General features: G+C 43.4%; 2 protein-coding genes across 3 annotated transcripts; both read right to left on the bottom strand.

The window, feature by feature from the left end:
• Positions 1 to 136: 136 nt before the first annotated feature.
• batf (basic leucine zipper transcription factor, ATF-like) lies at positions 137 to 8,928 on the bottom strand. Of its 2 annotated transcripts, none has more exons than XM_040124503.1 (4): positions 8,859 to 8,928; positions 5,625 to 7,166; positions 4,481 to 4,585; positions 137 to 1,415 (listed from the first exon to the last, which is right to left on the bottom strand). In XM_040124503.1, the coding sequence occupies exons 2-4, from the start codon at positions 5,685 to 5,687 to the stop codon at positions 1,209 to 1,211; spliced, it is 375 nt and encodes a 124-aa protein (XP_039980437.1). In that variant the 5' UTR covers positions 5,688 to 7,166; positions 8,859 to 8,928; the 3' UTR covers positions 137 to 1,208. The 2 variants fall into 2 exon arrangements, with proteins under 2 accessions (XP_039980437.1, XP_039980438.1); XM_040124504.1 differs by lacking the exon at positions 8,859 to 8,928 and adding an exon at positions 7,516 to 7,550.
• A 1,610-nt stretch (positions 8,929 to 10,538) lies between these two features.
• On the bottom strand, positions 10,539 to 16,850 carry zc3h14 (zinc finger CCCH-type containing 14). The gene is given in 17 exon segments (XM_040126140.1): positions 10,539 to 10,782; positions 11,167 to 11,273; positions 11,450 to 11,532; positions 11,661 to 11,800; positions 11,926 to 12,064; positions 12,208 to 12,413; positions 12,600 to 12,756; positions 12,941 to 13,018; positions 14,124 to 14,282; positions 14,387 to 14,487; positions 14,838 to 15,001; positions 15,147 to 15,466; positions 15,593 to 15,766; positions 15,914 to 15,954; positions 16,101 to 16,215; positions 16,317 to 16,359; positions 16,688 to 16,850. Coding segments are annotated over 17 exon segments (2,067 nt in total). The 5' UTR covers positions 16,724 to 16,850; the 3' UTR covers positions 10,539 to 10,778.
• Positions 16,851 to 18,288: the final 1,438 nt, after the last annotated feature.

Genomic DNA, 18,288 nt, shown 5'->3' on the forward strand with positions numbered 1-18,288 from the left:
TCAGGACAGCCTGTAACACTGACACCTCCGGCACGGTTACACCCAAACATGACCGGCCGTGGCCACTAATTCTTATCTGGTATATTCACAGTGTGTCCGTTGAAGAATTTATAAAACATGCCCATTATAACCACTTTATTACAACTTCACGTCTTAGTTTAAAACCATTGGAATCGACAGGTCATTTATTTATTTATTTTTTTACCACTCATTGTGGTAGAAGTGAAATGAAAATGACATAAAACCCTCAGCTTTGCTCAAGATGAAAAAAATAATTCATACCCACACAGGACATGCCATGAATGATTATTCTTGTGCTTTAAAACATAAGCTACTGTAACTTTGTCTGTCATACAAGTAAACAGTGCCATCTAGGGACTCTCTCATCAGAGAAATAAAACACCCAGGTGGTTTGTCACATGTCCCCTGTTATCAGCATCGATGCAGACTTCACACACCCTGCTGTCCTGACAAAGATTTTTTTTTTAAAAAAAAACCCACTGCATAAAGGCATGACTAACAACCCTCTGAAGAAAATATCAGAAACTATCACCCAAAAGGCATCACATTTAATAAATATCTCTGCTGGGTCTTCTAACACGAAAGCAGTACTCTAGTCAAGACCCTTTGAATGCCCATTCTTAAGAGCATGTCATTTCTTTTTGGTACATCTAAGCCTGTTTAGGATCTTGATGTTACATTCTGTTTGTCCACATTCAAATCTGTCAAAAAGGTCCTGAGCATTATCAATCTACATTTACACACTGAAACACACAGTAACACAAGAACCTCTAAACCTGACAGGATGACAACGGTCCTCTCTATGACATTAAAAATAAGCAATTTACAAAAATATTGACTGAGTCACCCGAACATATAGTAAGTTGGTTATTTCACCCAATGTAAACATAGACTGGTTGATAATTCTTGCCATCGAGCCATTTAAGTTCACATACGGATCACTGATATCAATCAGATAAAAGCAAATAGATGAGTAGAAGCACAAATAAATAGTTCTGAATACTGCATGTTACAGTGGGGATTCCAAGCCGTCGTTGTTTGGCAGACATATCAGCCTGTCATGTTACTCCTTGATCAGTTCTGAACAATGGCTAACATTCATGGACACATCTCCAGTCTGTCTCTCTCCATTGAGGTCAGTCATCTGTTTCGCAGCACGTCTTCGGCCCTCTCATGAGTCAGCCAGGTCAGTGCTGGTAGTGTGGTACAGCGATGTGCTGGTGGTGGTAGCTGCTGTGATGAGGAGGGTAGAGGAGGTCAGGGGTCTGAGGAGCCAGGCCCGTGCACAGAGGTTCGTGGCTGCTCAGCACGGACGACAGGTACTTGGCCTCCTCTGTCAGCTGCTTCACCTCCTTCCTCAGGGCTGCGTTCTCCTTCTCAAGGTTCTCACTCTCCTGGAAACGTACAGGGGCAGAGTGTTTGTGAGCAGGAACGTCTTTTATCAGTGATAAAAGTGGTCAGATTGGATGATATAAAAGTGATACCCTTCAAATCTTATCAATGAAAAGCCAAATCTTTAGCACTAGATAGCGTTTCCACACAGGTATTTTATCCCCCATGTTTTAGTGCTTTAACCACAAATCAGAGTTTATTTCACCCCTGTCCATTTTCCAAAGCATAACATAGTAGATTTTTAATCATCCCAGAGGATGAACGCTACATCGTGATCCCCTGACTTTTAATCTAGCACCATTAAGAGGCTCACAGTTGTGGCTTTGAGTGAAAATTCATTATAACTATCAGATGGATTGCCATGAAGTTTGGCACACACATTCATATCCTCTTTAGCAAAACTTTGGTGGTCCCCGGACTTTTCATCAAATCTTAAAATGTATGTAGGACTTTGGTTCGTGACCAAACACAAGTCAAGTTAATGGCATTTCCATCAGCCTCAGTCGCACTGTGTTTAGAGCTAAATAGCAAATGTTAGCATGCTACCATGTTAACTGGGGCAGTTAGCATGGCAAAGATCATACCTGCTAAACATCAGTGGGCTAGCATTGTCGTTGTGAGCATCTTAGCCTGCGTATGTTAGCATTTATCTTAAAGCACCGCTGTGGTTAAGTGCAGCCTCACTGAGCTGCTAGCACAGCTGTAGACTCTTAGCCTTGTTTCCAAATTCATGGCACAGTACAGTAGCCCTGAGCTTCAACATGCAGACAGCTCATCTGTGGTGGCACACATTTACTTTGTGCTTTCTAGTGCATAATGACTCAAAAATAATAATAGGCAGACAGTGGATGGAGTTCGTTGTGATGGACTGCCTACTTTCGGCAAGTCCCTGCAAATCAACTTTTATACGTCGGAAAAACTATAGAAAGAACGGTCGTGCTAGGAAAAAATGTGTATTAAAAGAATAGAAGTGTGGTACTGGAAAATAGTTTGCATACTTTGCTAAAACATGCTGAAACACTACTGTGCTACTTTTATTTTTGTTACTTTGTTGAGTTACCTTACAATCAGCAAGGAGATCATTTTCAATGTCACAGAGGAGCTATCTCGTGCAACTTCAAGGTCTGTTGATCTCGTTTTTCTTTCTATACTTAAATGAGTGAAGAGCCAAGGTTGCTTGGGGGATTTGTAAAAGCACATTCAAAATCTAATTTGTAGTAAAGTTAAGTATAAAAAAATGCGTTGTTAAAGTGCCAAAAATTGCAAAAGCATTGTTCTTTAACGTCAACATATGACTATTGATTCAAACATAAACTTTATAATATGAACTGCCTGCACCTCACAAGGCAGCAATCTAAAAAAGTGCCACTCTGACGGTTTGAATGATATAATTACATTTTCCAAAACAAGCTTTCAACTTTGAGATACCAAGAGTAGAGCAAAGCTCACGTCAGTAGTTGCTAAAAATTTTTTCCTCTTTTGTGTGGGAATAGCAGGGGGGAGAAATCTTCCACTTGGGTGACGAAAAGGTCATCACACCATGGCCTAAAGATTATAATACTGAGCAGCGGGTCCTTTCTTTCACAGAACCTTTGGGCAAACCCCTGTTCTTGCGTCACTTAGCCAAATCCAGCCCACTACTATCAGCGCTTTACAAGAAGTGACTGCCTTTTTCTCCCCTCCTGCCCACGATGTACAATGTCAACCTCATTTACACGGAAGAAAAAAATACTACTGAAGAAACAGGAAATAGGCCTGAGTGTCACAAAGAGGGAAAATTCACCTTCCTGTTTATCTAGTGAGACGACAAAAGCAAAACCACAGAATTTTTTCTGTGGTCCCACTGTGTTCACTGTGACTCTGAAAAGGTTTAAAGAGATAGATAATTTACACCATACTTTACAAGAAGGATTCTGATATATTCAAATCAGTTACACTGGATGTACTGCCTACAATGTGGCTTTTCTGAAGGTCAAAATATTTTCAGTTCATCTGATAATGTTCACAGAAACAGCTGCTCTAAAAGCATCATGATGACGGAGTGCAGTAGAGCACCCGATCTTCTTGAACAAGGAAGTCACACAAGGAGTGGATACGTGGTCAGTGTGTTGAATTATGGGTTGATCTAAAAGGTGGCAGCATGCACAGTTACTGACTAAAGATACTAAGTATTCATGACATAATCGCTGCGTTCATAGACCTGCTGCACACGCAGGTTGGGTCACTGAAGATTTAGAAAGAAACTGGAAATGCGCAGCCTCTCATTGAGGAATTCCTGCAAATCCAGATATTTGGAGGAAGGACGGAGGAAATGCTTGCAGTCTTTTTGAAGTTTTAGCTACTGAATACAAGACTCATCTGGGGCAAAGTCAAACAAGTTAAAGCTGAAATGACAGAGTCATCCCTTTACACTGACTACCAGCTATCACATGAAATGAGAGGAATAAGGGAATAATTGCAGTGATGAGCAAAGCTGCTGGCCCGAATACACTCCCGTCATCAGAATCAGCACTGCAGTCTCTGGTGCTGGATTCTGCTGCAAAGGGGAGCGATTGCCCACACACGCTAATTTATTCCTTAAGCTTCTGCAAACACACAGAGCAGCGTCCAAGTGTGCAGCCCAACAGAAGCCATAACACATCACCACATGGTCAGGTAGCATTTTGTAAATATAGTACAAATCCATTCCCAGTGGCTTCAAAGCGCTGTATGGGAACTTAAAAAAACTAATGCTACATCTGCTAAACACAACCTTCGGCATGTGCCTTCTATAGATAATCTGATTTGTAACAAGCATGGCATTACAATTGAACTATTACAAAATGATGGCTTTCGGAGCTGAAAATGTGGCCTGTGTACAGAACGATCCTTCAGAGGTGCAAGCTTTGTTTTTACTGCGAAATACCGTGCGGTACTTCATTAAGAAACACCGGCAGTACATTTAATACCATGTAATATCTTTGCTGTTACGGCTTGTGTCTCTTCGGCAAAATGTCCTGAGAAGTAGTGGTCAGTGTTAAATTGTTCTGGTGTGTGAGTGCGGTGTGCATTAGAAAGGTCTCCTCACCAAGTGTAGACTGTCAGCTTTCTGAGTTTGCCTCATCCTGCTCTTCTGAGCAGCAATCCTGTTCTTCTCCCTCCGCATCACCTTCTTTGCATCATCTGTGGAGCTCTAGCAGAATACAAATGCTGACGGTTAATGTGTGCGCAGATACACAAACATCAAGTGGTAACCTAGGGTTTCCTGAATCTGAAAAAAGCTCATTTGCTAGAAGCTTGTTGATCGAGATTAGATCGCTGGCCCTCACTGGTGGGAATGTGTTAGTGGAAGTGCCATCTAGTTTAATGACAGTTTCACAGAAGATGGGTTTAACATTACACCTAATGTGAAGGGCTGGGTCGAGGGTGTGGCTGAGTCATCGGTTAGGTATAACGCACACCCTGTTTCATGTCCTGAACGCTCGATTTTCTTGGTATCGTAATAACTAATCCATTTCAAAATGCTGAGTCAGTTGTACATCAAAGAGATTACAAATTAATTATCCAACGTCTTCTGAAATGTCCGTTAGCGTATTGCTGAAATTTTCAAACACAATCGGATGCCGCTGGAAACTTGCTCCATCCGCATACAGTGAGGCTCCCAGCTTGTAAAATGTATACAAAAAAAAGCATCTGACTGGTTTGTGTCCTTAATGCTTTTGAGCAAGAAAAAGAGTAACAATGTGCCATAGACCAGCGCACGTGAAAGTAGATAGCACTGAGGATGATGGGCAGTGTCTCATGCAGGAGACCTACACCACATACTCTGTTTGACAGCTCTCAAATCATTCACAGTTTGAGGACATCCAAAAAACAAAGGATTCCTCCTACTTGGACAAGGGATGATTTTTTTGCAATTCAGAAAAGCCTACACTTGAAGTGAATCATGCCCCAAGCCCATGTGTGCATGTGAAACACCCCGAGGAACTGTGAAACGAGCCAGCAGAGGCAGAACTAGTGTTTGACATGCTGTGTCGCTGCCCACAACAATATGCATGAAAGACTACATCCAATCAAAGATTTAGCAGAAGGGTGAAGTGTTCAACTTGCAGGATTTGAGTTTAAAATGTTGTTCAGAAAGCCTTAACTACATGTAAACCTTCAGTGAAAACAGGAGGCAACCAAATCAACTGGATACCGCGTTAAGAAAGTAAATGGAAGAGCTCACTTACCGGCCTGCTTCCAGGTGATGGGGACTTGTAACTGGTGTCATTGCTGTCAGAGCCCTGAGCCATAGCCAACCGTGGCGACTGAAACCGTGTGTCTTTGTCCACTTCTGCTTTGTGTTTTTGAGTATGTGTGTGTGCGTTTGAGAGAGAGAGAGAGAAGAGAGAGAGAGAGAGAGAGAGAGAGAGAGAGAGGAGCTGTGTAGCAGAACGAGTAGCTGAGAAGAACTTAGCTTACCACTTAATGAGTAATGAGGCTCCTTCTTCCCTCTTTTCTTTCCTTTTCTGTCACTCCTTCTTTGCTTTCACTCTCGCCTATGCTCTCTTTCTTTATCTCTCTCTCTCTCTCTCTCTCTCTCTCTCTCTCGCTGACACACATACACAGCGAGACTAGCTGTCTACCCAATTAGCTGCGTTTGATGTGATTCTGGTAAGAATCGGGGTAAGTTGCATTAGACTGGAAGTCACATGTCTGATGGAAAGTTAAAGCACATAAGGTAATCTTGTAAACTCCAGAAAAAAAACACACTGAGGGTTTAAGTAACACTATGAATAAATATGGGTGGATATTACCGGTCTCAAAAAACTTTCAGATAATTACCAATTTGCCTACACGTGAGGAACTAATATTTACGCAGAAATGAATGTTTGGATTTTTAGGTAGCAGCACAATCACAAGTCAAGATGAATAATTTTCTCCTTAAAGACAAGATATTAACTTTGCTGCAACCCCCTTTTCACGTGTGATTTTCTGTGTGTGCGTGTCCTCTTTTTATTTTTTTTTTTTTTTTTTATAGCAGCCACATACAATATGATGTTTCGACTAAATCCTCAAGAGACAGCGCATCCCAAAATCACACATGGATGACTGGGTTGTGAATATTTACACATACTTCCTGGTAATTTCCAGAACTCTACCACACACTCTTGCTTTGTGGCACGCCAGCTGCGATGAGGTGAGGCAAATGCTGATGGCCTTGGCATTGAGAAATGCTAAGGGGCTCCCCAAAACCCCACCTAGAATTCCCTCATTGTCTTTCACTCTAAATGACTTTCTGAGGATGCTGAATCATGGGGAATCTTCAAGAAAATGTACAGTTTGAGGAGTTTAAATATTCACTGAATGTACACAGTGGTGAGGGGAAACACGTACTGGAAATAAATAAAATGTTTGTGTTCTCAAACTATGACTTAAGCGCCTAATGGAGTGTGTGTGTGTGTGTTTGATACATACTGATAGTTTAACGTCCAACGACAAAAGCCGCGTAAAAATCGGGGGGGGTGACGAATCTAAAGCTGCTGTGCCCTTTACTCGTGCATTATTTTCTTGTTTGCCCCCATCACGAAGTAGCATTTGGTGGTGCAAGAACTAGATTTTCTTGTGAAAAAAAAAAAAGAAAAAAAAGATTCAGGACCAAAACAGCTTTGCTTGGCAGAACAGTCCTCCCACACAAAAACATGTTCCACCATCACAGGAATTTTGAAGAGCTTGGGCAAGGGCAGACATTTCTAATACTTGGCATTTAACGTTGTCCAAAAGAGTCGAATCTGTAAAGAGAAAAGAGAGAACAAAGGGGAAAGCAGATTAGTTAAATTCTGCTTTAACCAGGACACAGACAGAATACAGGACAAATATGTAGCTGTGGGGAAAAAACAAACCAAGAGTGCGGCTTCGACTTAATGTGGCTCGATCTGTATTAGAACTTAAATGACCTTAAGGAGTTAGAAGTGTTCTGGCTCTCGGTCTTTAAAATGTTCCATTCATCATCTCAAAATGCGTAAAGCTTTTGGTAATTCTGGTTCATTTGTCGTTTTAATTATTTCGCTGAAACGTCGGTTTGTTTGCGATCGGTTCCCTTATTAAAAGAGAAGAAGCTTTTTTTTTTACTCTCTTTACCATTTCAATCCTCAGAAGCCGTGACAGGCTTGAGAGCGGCCCGTCGATGGCAGCGCCCTTCAAGCCTTGGGAGGTGTGACAGGCGCGCAGTTCATCTTAATCCGCGCTCTCGACGGCAGCCGCACTCCTTCTTCAGGCCTCGCTCGCTTGGAAAAACCTCTCGAGCAGCGTCTGTCGAGAGGGCAAACGGCGAAGCCCTCTCTTGTGGTCTCTCTTCCATGGAAATGACCGTGGGAGGTGGCTGGTGCGCACCAAATGGTCGAGGGAAGGTGAAGAACCACGTAGACGCTGATGACGGTAAAAGTGACTGTGTATTGTGAGTTTGATTGTGCTGAACAGGAATAAATATTCACCTCCAAACAAAAGCCGTTCGTGAGTCATGAGAGCAAATTTGTAAACTCCAGTCAATGAAAACCTGACTTTTGTTTTTCCTTTTTTGTGACCCAAACCTCACAAACAGCATTATGCTGATATGAAGTCATGTTAGCCCCTCAGATACAGCTACACTGCTTGCTTACTTCATAAACTTAATGCTTGACCAATATTTGGACATTTGAGCAGGAACTGTAGCTGGATTAATGGGTTATTATGATGTCAACTAGAACAGTTTGTGGTTGGCTGGTAATGTCAACTGTTTGTCATGGTGGTAAGTCTCCACCCTCACATAGTTTAACACAATGTTTAGAAATACACGTTAGGCTGTTCCTCTTTTGGGAATGAATAACTGCAGTCATTCCAAAATATCGTAGCCTTTGCGTGTTGCATCCGGACACGAGGCGACACCTCCTCATCAACTGAGGGGAGAAAAAAAAAAAAATCCATGAATTTGGTCCACAAACGATCCGGTGTGTGCTCATGTGTCATTCTGCCACGACCAGATCGCCACGGACGGGCAAGAATCCTAAAAAAAAAAAAAAAAACGTAGATTGAGATTTGTCAGCCTCTTCGGTGGGTCAGATCACGAATGAATCACATCTCTTATCCAGGGGAAGGACGAGAAAAAAGATCATGGGAAGCATGGGAAGAATAGACTAGTTGGTGGGGACCTGCAATGTTAAACCCAATTGTCGCTGTTAGTTATTTGAATGAACCTTGTAAAAGATCGTGTATGAGGATCTTCTGAATGTGAACAGACACCATGGAAACACACACGGGACGACGCTCTCAGTCTTGTATAACGGACAGTACATGGTAGGGAGGCACACGGTGTCGGCAATGCCGCGCGCAGGTTGTTACGGTGCCGCGTTCAAGTCGAGAACGAACGCCAGCGTTAAAGCCTGAGGTCGGACAATGCCGTCGCGGACAGCGGCGGCAGTTGGCTTGCGGCTTCCCCTCGGACCCACCTGCAGGGCACGATGAGAAGTGTCGAGCGCGGTTGGTGCAGTAGCCGCCCTCCTCCAGGTGGAGGCGGTGTAACGGGGGAAGCAGAGCGGCAGGTCTCTGCGGGCTTCGACGGGGGGCGAGGAGGGAAAGGAGTCGGCGACGAGGCGGCCGAGTGGAGGGAGGATGCGACGTGCGAGTGCGGGTGTCGCGACGGCGGTTTGGCGGCGAGTGCGAAAAGACTGGGTTTCGCTGTATTACTCAGGCTGCACTACAGCGTCTATTCACAGGCGCGATCCCACTACTGAGCGGCACGGGGGCTTTGACCTGCTCCGTTCCCGACCTGGGCCGGTTCACCCCTCCTTAGGCGACCTGGCGGTCCCGGGCTCCCCCGGGAGCGCCATATCGATACCGAGCTTAGCGCGGACGCCCGATCGGCATAGTCCGCCGCAGCTCAGAGCTCCTGAGCTCAAGCGATCCGCCAGCCTCAGCCTCCCGGTGGCTTGGATTACAGGCGCGCGCCACCGCGCCCGGCGACGACCGCAGGCGCGAACGGGGCTTTTGAGTGGGGACCGGCGTGACGTCACCGTCGGCGCACGCCGCAGCGGCCCCTGGTGGCGGGGGATGGAACTGCGGCTGCAGTGAGGAAGGCTGCCCGAACACCGATGGAGCGACACGATTTGTGACCTTAGTCATAGTAAATGTTCAGAATTAATCACCTACATCACTCACCGATAAAGCCTCGTGATATCTGAGTGTACTGCATCGTTCATATGCGGTTGAGGCTGAAATGTTCGCTTCCATCTTTGATGACACCCCGCAGTCTTGCCCTGCCTATATTTGATTTATTAATAAATCAAACATCATATATTCCTGATAACTCAAGCTATTTCATATATATATTACTCCAAGCATTTTACCCACTCTCTTGCCAGTACACACAGCAAAATCTCTAAGTTTAGAATAGAACTCATTCCACTTAAACGCTGATCTTTTCATTTGATGTTGACTGTTACCATCATTGAGTAAAAATCCATTGAATTGAGGGGAATTGAGTTTATATTAGCGCATTAATCCCGTTGATGACCACAGATTCCACTTTCAGACTGTGATATCCCACACACAGAGAAACACACAAACCACCCAGATTAATTGCCATATGGCAATCCTGATGTTATATCTGGTTACTAGGTGTGAAAAAATACATTTGGGACTTTTTCTATGTTTGAGCAGTTGTTCATAAGTGGCTTTATTTCCATGTTTTAGTAGAAAGAAACAATCAGAATACAACTGCAATGTTTGAGGCTCCTCATCATCTCAAAGCCTAAGTGGATGCGTTAATAGATGCAAAACACATGACTATATTAATAAAGTCAGTCGTAGATGAGATTCATAAAAAAGTGTAGCATCATCTCATGGTTTATCAGACCTATTTTTTCCCATTGCTGACAATGAATACAACTGCAAAATTCAATGTTTAATTCTGTGTTTTGTGTTTGCTCGTCTGTAATGTGCTACTGCGTGTGACTCATACCTGAGCTCATCCTTGAATAGAGAACAAAAGCTCCACTAAACAGCCAACAGCTACTCGACTCGGCCTTTTTATTTATTTATTTTTTTATTTGTTTGATAAAGTAAATAAAGATCCTCTGTCAGTGGTGAACATCCCCGTGAACCACACTCTAAAGACCATTAGACAAATGATGAGAGGAGATAAATGTCAACTTCATTGTGGAGTTTTTTTAATGATTTGAGGGCATCAGCAAAAACCCGATTGTTCATCTGACAAAACAGTTTTCTTAAAAATCAGTCCAAACAATACAATAAAATAAAATGAAACAACAGTTAAATCTAGGAATGAAAATCCATAGACACAGATCCAGAGCATCTTCCACAGCTTCACATGTCGACCATCGGACTTCTGTCAGACTCCCTGGACTTAATTAGCTGTGAAAGAGGAAGACAGAAAGCGTTTAGCAGGTGCAAAAAAAAATATGACTCCGTTGGTTTATAAGCTGCATTTCACCTTGAATGCGTCTTTGTTTTTATTACTGTAATTTTATATTTGAATAATAATGCATAACAATTAGGATGAAAAATTTCAACTACATTATCAAATCAGATATAGATGATGACACTTCTTAAATCACGCCTTTAGTTTTAACTTCTCTTTTTCTCTCAATGTTTCCTTGGGTGAAACGCCCTCATACATCAGCTGAGCTCAATCCTTGTGGTCTGATGCAGGAGATACTATCCACGAGCTACAAACTCCGAGCGTATGGAATTTGGTATTATGTGACTTTCCCTTTGCCTTATCCCCCATCTGTTCACCTGCTCTGTGTTTTTGTCCACTTCAGGGCGTGTCTCGGAGGCACGGATGTGGTTGGGTGGTAGAAGGTACATCCAGCTCGTTTACACTGCGCCGCGAAGCGACAAGGCTGTAAGGTGAGAGAGAACCAAAATTCGGAATTGCTAAGAATTTCAAAAGCCTGTTTAAAAGAGAAACACCAGCTTTTAAAAATTTAAAAACTCCTTCGCTTACACCGAATCCTACATGCATTAAAATAGAATTATGTAATCAAAGCTCCACAAGTGCACTTCACAATGTTTTTACCTTGGGATGATAAAACGAGCAGTCCATCTTCTTGCACTCTGGGAAGAAGCGACACACACTCGTGGTTTGCACTGGCTGCGCTGCTGTGAACACAAATAATCCAGTTAGAGATGCAGACCCAAAACTCTTACAAATACAGATAACTGCTAACATGAAGCTAAATTCTGCTTTATAATGGTGCTTTATGGCGATACAATGACAGTGAGAGAACCTGGCTTGGGTGGAGGAGCAACTGTGCCTCTGCGGCTGACATGAGTGAAGGGACAGTCTGGCTTAGTGCACCTGGCGTCGTATTTACAATTCGGATGGATGAAAAGGCATTTATCCCCAAACCTGCAGCTGGGAAAGGTCCTTTGGGGAAAAAAAAAAAAAACCACATAAAGTCACGAAGAATGGGGTCTGATTGAGTGCTAAGTGATTAAAAAAAAAAAAAACATCCATTATCATTTCCTTTGGTCCTGAACAAGATTACTCACTTGCACTGTGCTGTAGGGTGATGGTACAAACACTCGTCTCCACTTTTACAGACTGGCCAGAACTTGCAGCGCTCCATAACTTTCTGTTTCTTTAAAGGGACGTCGTCCTCTTCCACCATCTCAACGTCCATCAAATTATCTATCAAAAGAGGGCAGAATGTAAAAGAGATTAGACTAGAAAACTTAAAAACATTTTGTTACTGTGTTTCCTATATAAATAAAGTCTGTTGTTATTATTGGAGTATCATACTAAAATACAGTAAGGATTCTGACAAGACACACCCTCTGATGATGTGACCACTCCCTGTAGTCTGTGAAGGATGCTGACTTTGGGCTCCCTGTTGACGTGGACGGTTGCCTCGGTGACCTTTGTAGGTGGCCTCACGTCATCCAGCTCTATGTCACAATCCGCAAGGTTCCCCAGCGGGCTCGGTACCCCATCTAATGTCACTATGAACTTGGGGCTGGCAGAGTCTCCCCTCTCCTTACTACCGTGAGAAAAAAAAGAAAAAAAATCCACAAAGAAGAGAGGACAAAATAAAATGTGTGACAATTCAGCAATCAAGGAAACAAAATTGCCAACAGCACATACTTATGTTTATGTATGTATGGACAGATTTGGGAACATTCTGTAGTGTGTGTGGGTATATGTGTGCGTGTGTGTGTGTGTGTACCTGGCCTGGACAGTGCGTGGTAAAGCAGACTGGACTTCCCCTTTGACCTGAAGACGCTGCTGAGCTCTGGCCTGAGATTCTTCCATTTGAGGTCGACTCATAATGAAGGAGCGGGTATCAAATGTCTTTGCCTCACTTCCAGCAGCGACCTCCACACCTAGAGGCACATCACAAAACGCAGGCATACCAGTGTAATGCATCGCTGGAGACAATCCATTGGGCATCTTCTGGGATCTTTATCATTAGTTACTACTTTCAAATGTGCTAAGTCGAGCAAACCTCTGTAGGAAGAAACTTTTATTGAAGCACTTTTCAAAAGTTGCCCCGTCAGCAACACTCACCATAGTCACTCTGCTCTCGTCTGTCGTTGCTCTCTGCTAAGTCCAACTGGAGGCGTGAAGCTAAAGATCTCACTGGAGCTGGGAGGAAAATGTAACATCAAACATCAAAAAAGATGAACCAAACATCACACGAAAAGTAAGACCAGACTTTGTTCCTCCAATAGTCCATTACTAATCACCCTGTAACTCAATTTCGGATGTTAATTCACTTGAAATGATTAAAATCGATAGCTACCTACTCATTCTGTCTGGCCATACATTATTACACATGCATATCCGAAAATGAGATTCCTTGGTTATCCTAACGCTCTGGAGTCTTAATACGGAAAACATTAGCTTATTAGTCTACCTCACTAAACAATAAGTACGTTAACTGTGATTCTGGCCTTTGGATGGCAGATGGGGCTGTGCGATATGACCAAAATCTCACATCCCGGTAAAGGTGATTTCATATCCAGATAACGGTACATACCACGATATAGCACATTTTCCGTAAATGCAATCAATAAATAGTTTATGTAACTATTATCACCAACTCAGGAAACCCCCGTTTCTCGACTGTGTAAACTGGGGCCGTGCCTTTGCAGATGTAAGTTGCAGTGGCAGCTTTATCTCCTTCCATCTTCTTGCAGGCAAAAGCCTCTTGCAACATCTGAGTCTGGGGTTTGTTTTGAGCACTCGACTCTTACTTTTCTGGCTCTTCCCCGTAGACTCTCTCCGTACCGTTTGTGTGATTCTTGCATAGTCGGTAAAAGAGGGTAGTGGTGTTTGAGTCTGTTGTGGGGACCGGTCTGTGACATAATTTCTCTCGCGAGCAACTTCTGTGGCATCGCCGCGATGCCAAAGAAGTAGCCCCTCCTTTTATTTACGAGCTCCTTGTTTTGTCATGGCAGGCCGGAGTCCCTCTCCTGTTTGGAATTACCCCGTTTTGTGTCATGTTCACTTTCCTCCATGTTTGTTTTGGTTTGCCTGCATCCATGCCGTGTTGGAGAATACAAAGCGTCGTCCAAATGATGAAAAATACAGCCGTAGAGAGTGTTATTTGCGACACAACAAAATAAATTACAGAGCATAATATGAAACGATATATCGCCTATATATCGTCATATCACACAGCCCTAATGGCAGGGTGTTTAAAGCAAAAGGTACTCAATATGCTGTAGTACTTCTACTCTTCACAAACCCGGTGCTGTGGAAGGAGGTAGCTCTGCAGAGGCGTAGGCCTGCACCCTGGGGGCCAGACTGTGGAGGTGCTCCTGGACCAGCTGAATGGCGGCTGTCATCTCCTCACTGCTGGCCAGGCGAGTTCGAGGCGCCACAGGAACAGTCTGCCTCTGCGGTACTGTAGGGGAAAGTTCAAGGTAATAAAAGTGATAATGACCATGGAGAGAAATGGCCTGAATTACAGAATGTTCATGATTACATGTTTAGCAGTGGGAAGCATACTTGAGGGATAGGCTGTAGTTTTGGTGATTGAGTCTTGAGCCTCAGAGATTGCCTTCAGTATCAGATTCCTGTTGGCCTGCTTGGCTGGAGGGAGAGTAGGTCTGAAAGAACACAGTAACCCCAGCAAAGAATGTAAACTGTCTGGGTTTCTCTTCTCCTATTTTACACAAACAGGGCAAGAAAAAAGGCCTGTGTTTTGAGCACAGACAGGTTACGACAGCCCCATAAGAAAACACTGCTTACTAAGGGCCAGTGAAAGGTCTTATCTGATAACTACTACTGCAGTGTAAAATAAGATCGGTTTCACATATGAATTCCAAATGAATGCCAATACAGAGGACAAATCACATTTGCCACAACATTACAGTATACTGCAAACCTCGCTTGCCCCCTAATTACACATTGCATACCATTTAATGTTTTAAAAGATCATACGAGGTGGTACACTGACTTGCGTTCTGGTTTGGAGGGCAGGGACACTCTACTGGAAAGGCCTCTTCCTCCGTAGTTGGAATCCTCCTCTTCCACGTCATCACTGTCCTCGTCTGCCGCTCGGTTCACTCGCACCACTGAACTCGCTACTGGTGCCTTTACGCCTGCGCGTCCTCCCTCTCCCTGATCTGAGCGTGGGGAACATATTTATTATGAATCTCTGCCTACACCTTCCCATCAAACAAAAAGCAAGCATCACAAGCAAAGATAACTTGTGTAGTCCTCTGATTGAAGCAAATGGTACATTACCCTCATCCAATCACATTACCTTACTGGATGCGGTTCTGGAGGTTCTGCTGCTTCTGCCGTCCTGCTGCCTGGTGTGAGAGGATCCATCCGTGGGCCGAAACGTGTCCGCAGAGCTAAGTGATGTAAACTTGCTCTGACCCGGTCTGTAGATTTCAGCTGTGGGTCTACTAGCTGCACCACGCGTTCGACCATGGTTGGTGCCGATTTCTACCTCACTCGGCGAGGTCAGATCATCCATCCATGATGTCGATATAACAGCCTCTGCCTGCCTGAGGAGAGGGGGGGGGGGGGTTTTAGGGGTGGAGGTGTGAGAGAACTTCTCCTACTCTTCTCTCCCTGCTGACAAAACAGATATATTAGAGATTTTCATTTGCAGAATCTTCCATGTATGCTGAGGAAAAAAAAAAAAAAAAAAAAACATCCTAGCTTTGATAAATTCAGCACAAACACACTTCTACATTAAGCACCTGCTTTCATGGGCAGAACTGGACACACGTGCTTCAGTCCTATCAGAGTGAGAGCTGGACACCGTCAACACCTTCAGCTCCTCTGTCCTGGTGTCTTCGCTTACAGATGCTCGGCTCTTCCCAGCCACAGTACTGCTGTCGGACTGAAGCTGGTGTCTAAGAGTTGCAGGCTCTAGAACAACCACGCAGACAAGCAGGAGCAGAAAACATGAGCGACGCAGAATTTCCAAAGGCCACATGTGCTCATAAAAGAGACAATTTTTTCTTTTAGCTCGATAACAAGTGCAATAAATCTGAAATCCAATAGAGACTGACTTACCAACCGCAACGGATCGTAATTTCTCCAGGACACCATGTAGCCTAAAAAAAAAAAAAAAAAAAAGAATTCAACAAGTTCATGTTACGGCAAAAACAGATAAAATACACACTGAGAATAACTGTATCTAAACTGTTTGGTGCAAGAAGTGCATGGTCTTTGTAGGTAAAATATGACATTGTGATCGCACCATGCTGTGAACTTAATGGTGTTGTTTCCAAGGAAAAGGGAGAGATCATCAGCCATCTGTTGAGAGGTTTTCTTGTTTGCCACCATCACCATAATGTAGTCAGGAAGCTCTTCATCTAAATTGGTAGAGAGAGGAAACTCATCAGCAACATACAGCATGTAACCAAGCAGCTGTCGCTCGGGTAACAGGATCTTTATCCACTTTTTAGTCACTTACCAATATATGCACCGAGCTCTTGAAGCTTGCCCTTGATAGCAGCCTGAAACAGACCAAGAGTAACGTTACAGAACAGGTGATAGTGAAGGGCTACTAAACAACGTAACCGGCAGCGTAAACCTGGCGTTACGGGAACTACCTTAAAAAATCAAACAAAAAGCTGCTGGCGCATCTGTAAAGCTGCCTGCTGACTAACTTTTCGGGTGCTGTATCAATCCGCTCCTCGGCCTTGTAAATAAAAACCTCGTTTCCATTCAGCTCGACTGACACGCTAAGCTAGCAAGCTAATGTTAGCTACAAGCCTCTGTGGTACGCTACTCTTAAACAGGCCCGGATCAAATCGCTCATGCTCGGCCCACGGTGTCACTCACTCTTATTTTCTTGCTGATCTCTGTCCCAATTTCCATGCTTGTTGTTTTATTCAAGCAAGTAAGTCATAAAACAAGCGACTCTTTTTCCAGCTCCAGGCTAATCACCAGGGACAAATGTGAAGTAGGGTCACGTGACTGACGAAGGTAGCCGAAGAGGAACAAATATATGTCTATCTATCTAAATACAGAGAACACATTTTCCTAATCCTACTAATTTTAGTATCCCTCCTGATTGGCCTGTCAGTTCCCAAAAACCTCCACGAAATCTTCAACTTGTAAAAGCAGATTCATGCAGTTTAATTTTTTCTTGGCAATCGTCTCAACTTTTAAATGAATACTAAATATTTACATACTGCAAACGAAAGTGTGTGATAATAAATGCTGAAAAGGGGGTTTAAAGTAAAGTGTGACCACTAGCCTACATTAGTAACTGATTAGAACCATCCCAGAAATGAGGCAAACAACATACAGCGGGGTACAAAACTCCCAGACCACCTTCCCATTCCTGGTCTAAGACTTTGGGATTCCACTGTATGTCGTACATAGAATACGATAGAGAGAAAGAAAACTGGCTGGCCACGACAAAATAAGTATTATTTATCAACCAGTGAAATTAAAATATGGCTGAGGATGAGACCGATCAAAGAACAGCCAGTCTTAAATACTGTGAAACCTGATGCTGTTGCTGTTTTCTCCCTTCGTTCGACCCGGCGACAATAATAAAGTTGTAAGTATGAAGGTGGTATCTCGTGTCCAATTTCTACGTGAATGACCAGAAGTTTATCCACTTCTAACAGTGATTTTTCTAAAGGTACAATTTTCTTACCTTCCTGATGCGGAAATAAACAAAGGTACCTGGCTCAGACAGCTGCAATGATCTGTTTGTTGTGTTAGAAGTCCTGTATAGTGACAATAAATGGAACCTGAAACTGCTGAGAATGTGGAGACCCATGTTTCTTCATGAACATGGGTTAAATTCTGAATTCTGTTTTTCCACAAGATGGCACAAGAGACCATTAAGAACACACCACTGTGACATTTTTCCCCCCTCCCACTAGGACATAACTTATTTCAATAATGGATCTAATAAACAAGGACCCAGACTGATTCAGCCATAATTTGAAGCACAGACTGGTAAAGGAAAATATAGACGTAAAGAACTAAGGTTTCTGTATTAGTCTTAATCCTCTTAAACTGACATAATCATGGGTGTTGTACCTCATCTTGGACAAACAGGGTTCAGTGGGCCACATGAAAAGCATTCAGGGGCTGCAGGAAAAACAAATCTGTGCTGCAAGTTACAGAACAGAAAAGAAAAGTTTGTGAACCAGCCAGGCCCATGATGATGTCTGTCAGTGTCACAGTTTGAATTAAATTTAAAATAACATTGGAATGCTGCCTTTCAGAGCATGTGTCTTTGGCTTTCCTATGTTCATAGCTATTTGTTTTCCCTCTGAGATTACTTCCTGTTTTGCAGGCCCTCAGTGCCAACCTACAATGACGGGAAGGATCTTACTCGCTGTCTAGACAAGCATCTAACACTCTCAGACGCGGCTGTCTCTGTCTGCTTTGCTCCCACTGACTGTGCTGATTGTTAACAA

This window comes from Xiphias gladius, chromosome 4, assembly GCF_016859285.1.
Source record: "Xiphias gladius isolate SHS-SW01 ecotype Sanya breed wild chromosome 4, ASM1685928v1, whole genome shotgun sequence".
NCBI classification, from domain to species: Eukaryota; Metazoa; Chordata; class Actinopteri; order Istiophoriformes; family Xiphiidae; genus Xiphias; species Xiphias gladius.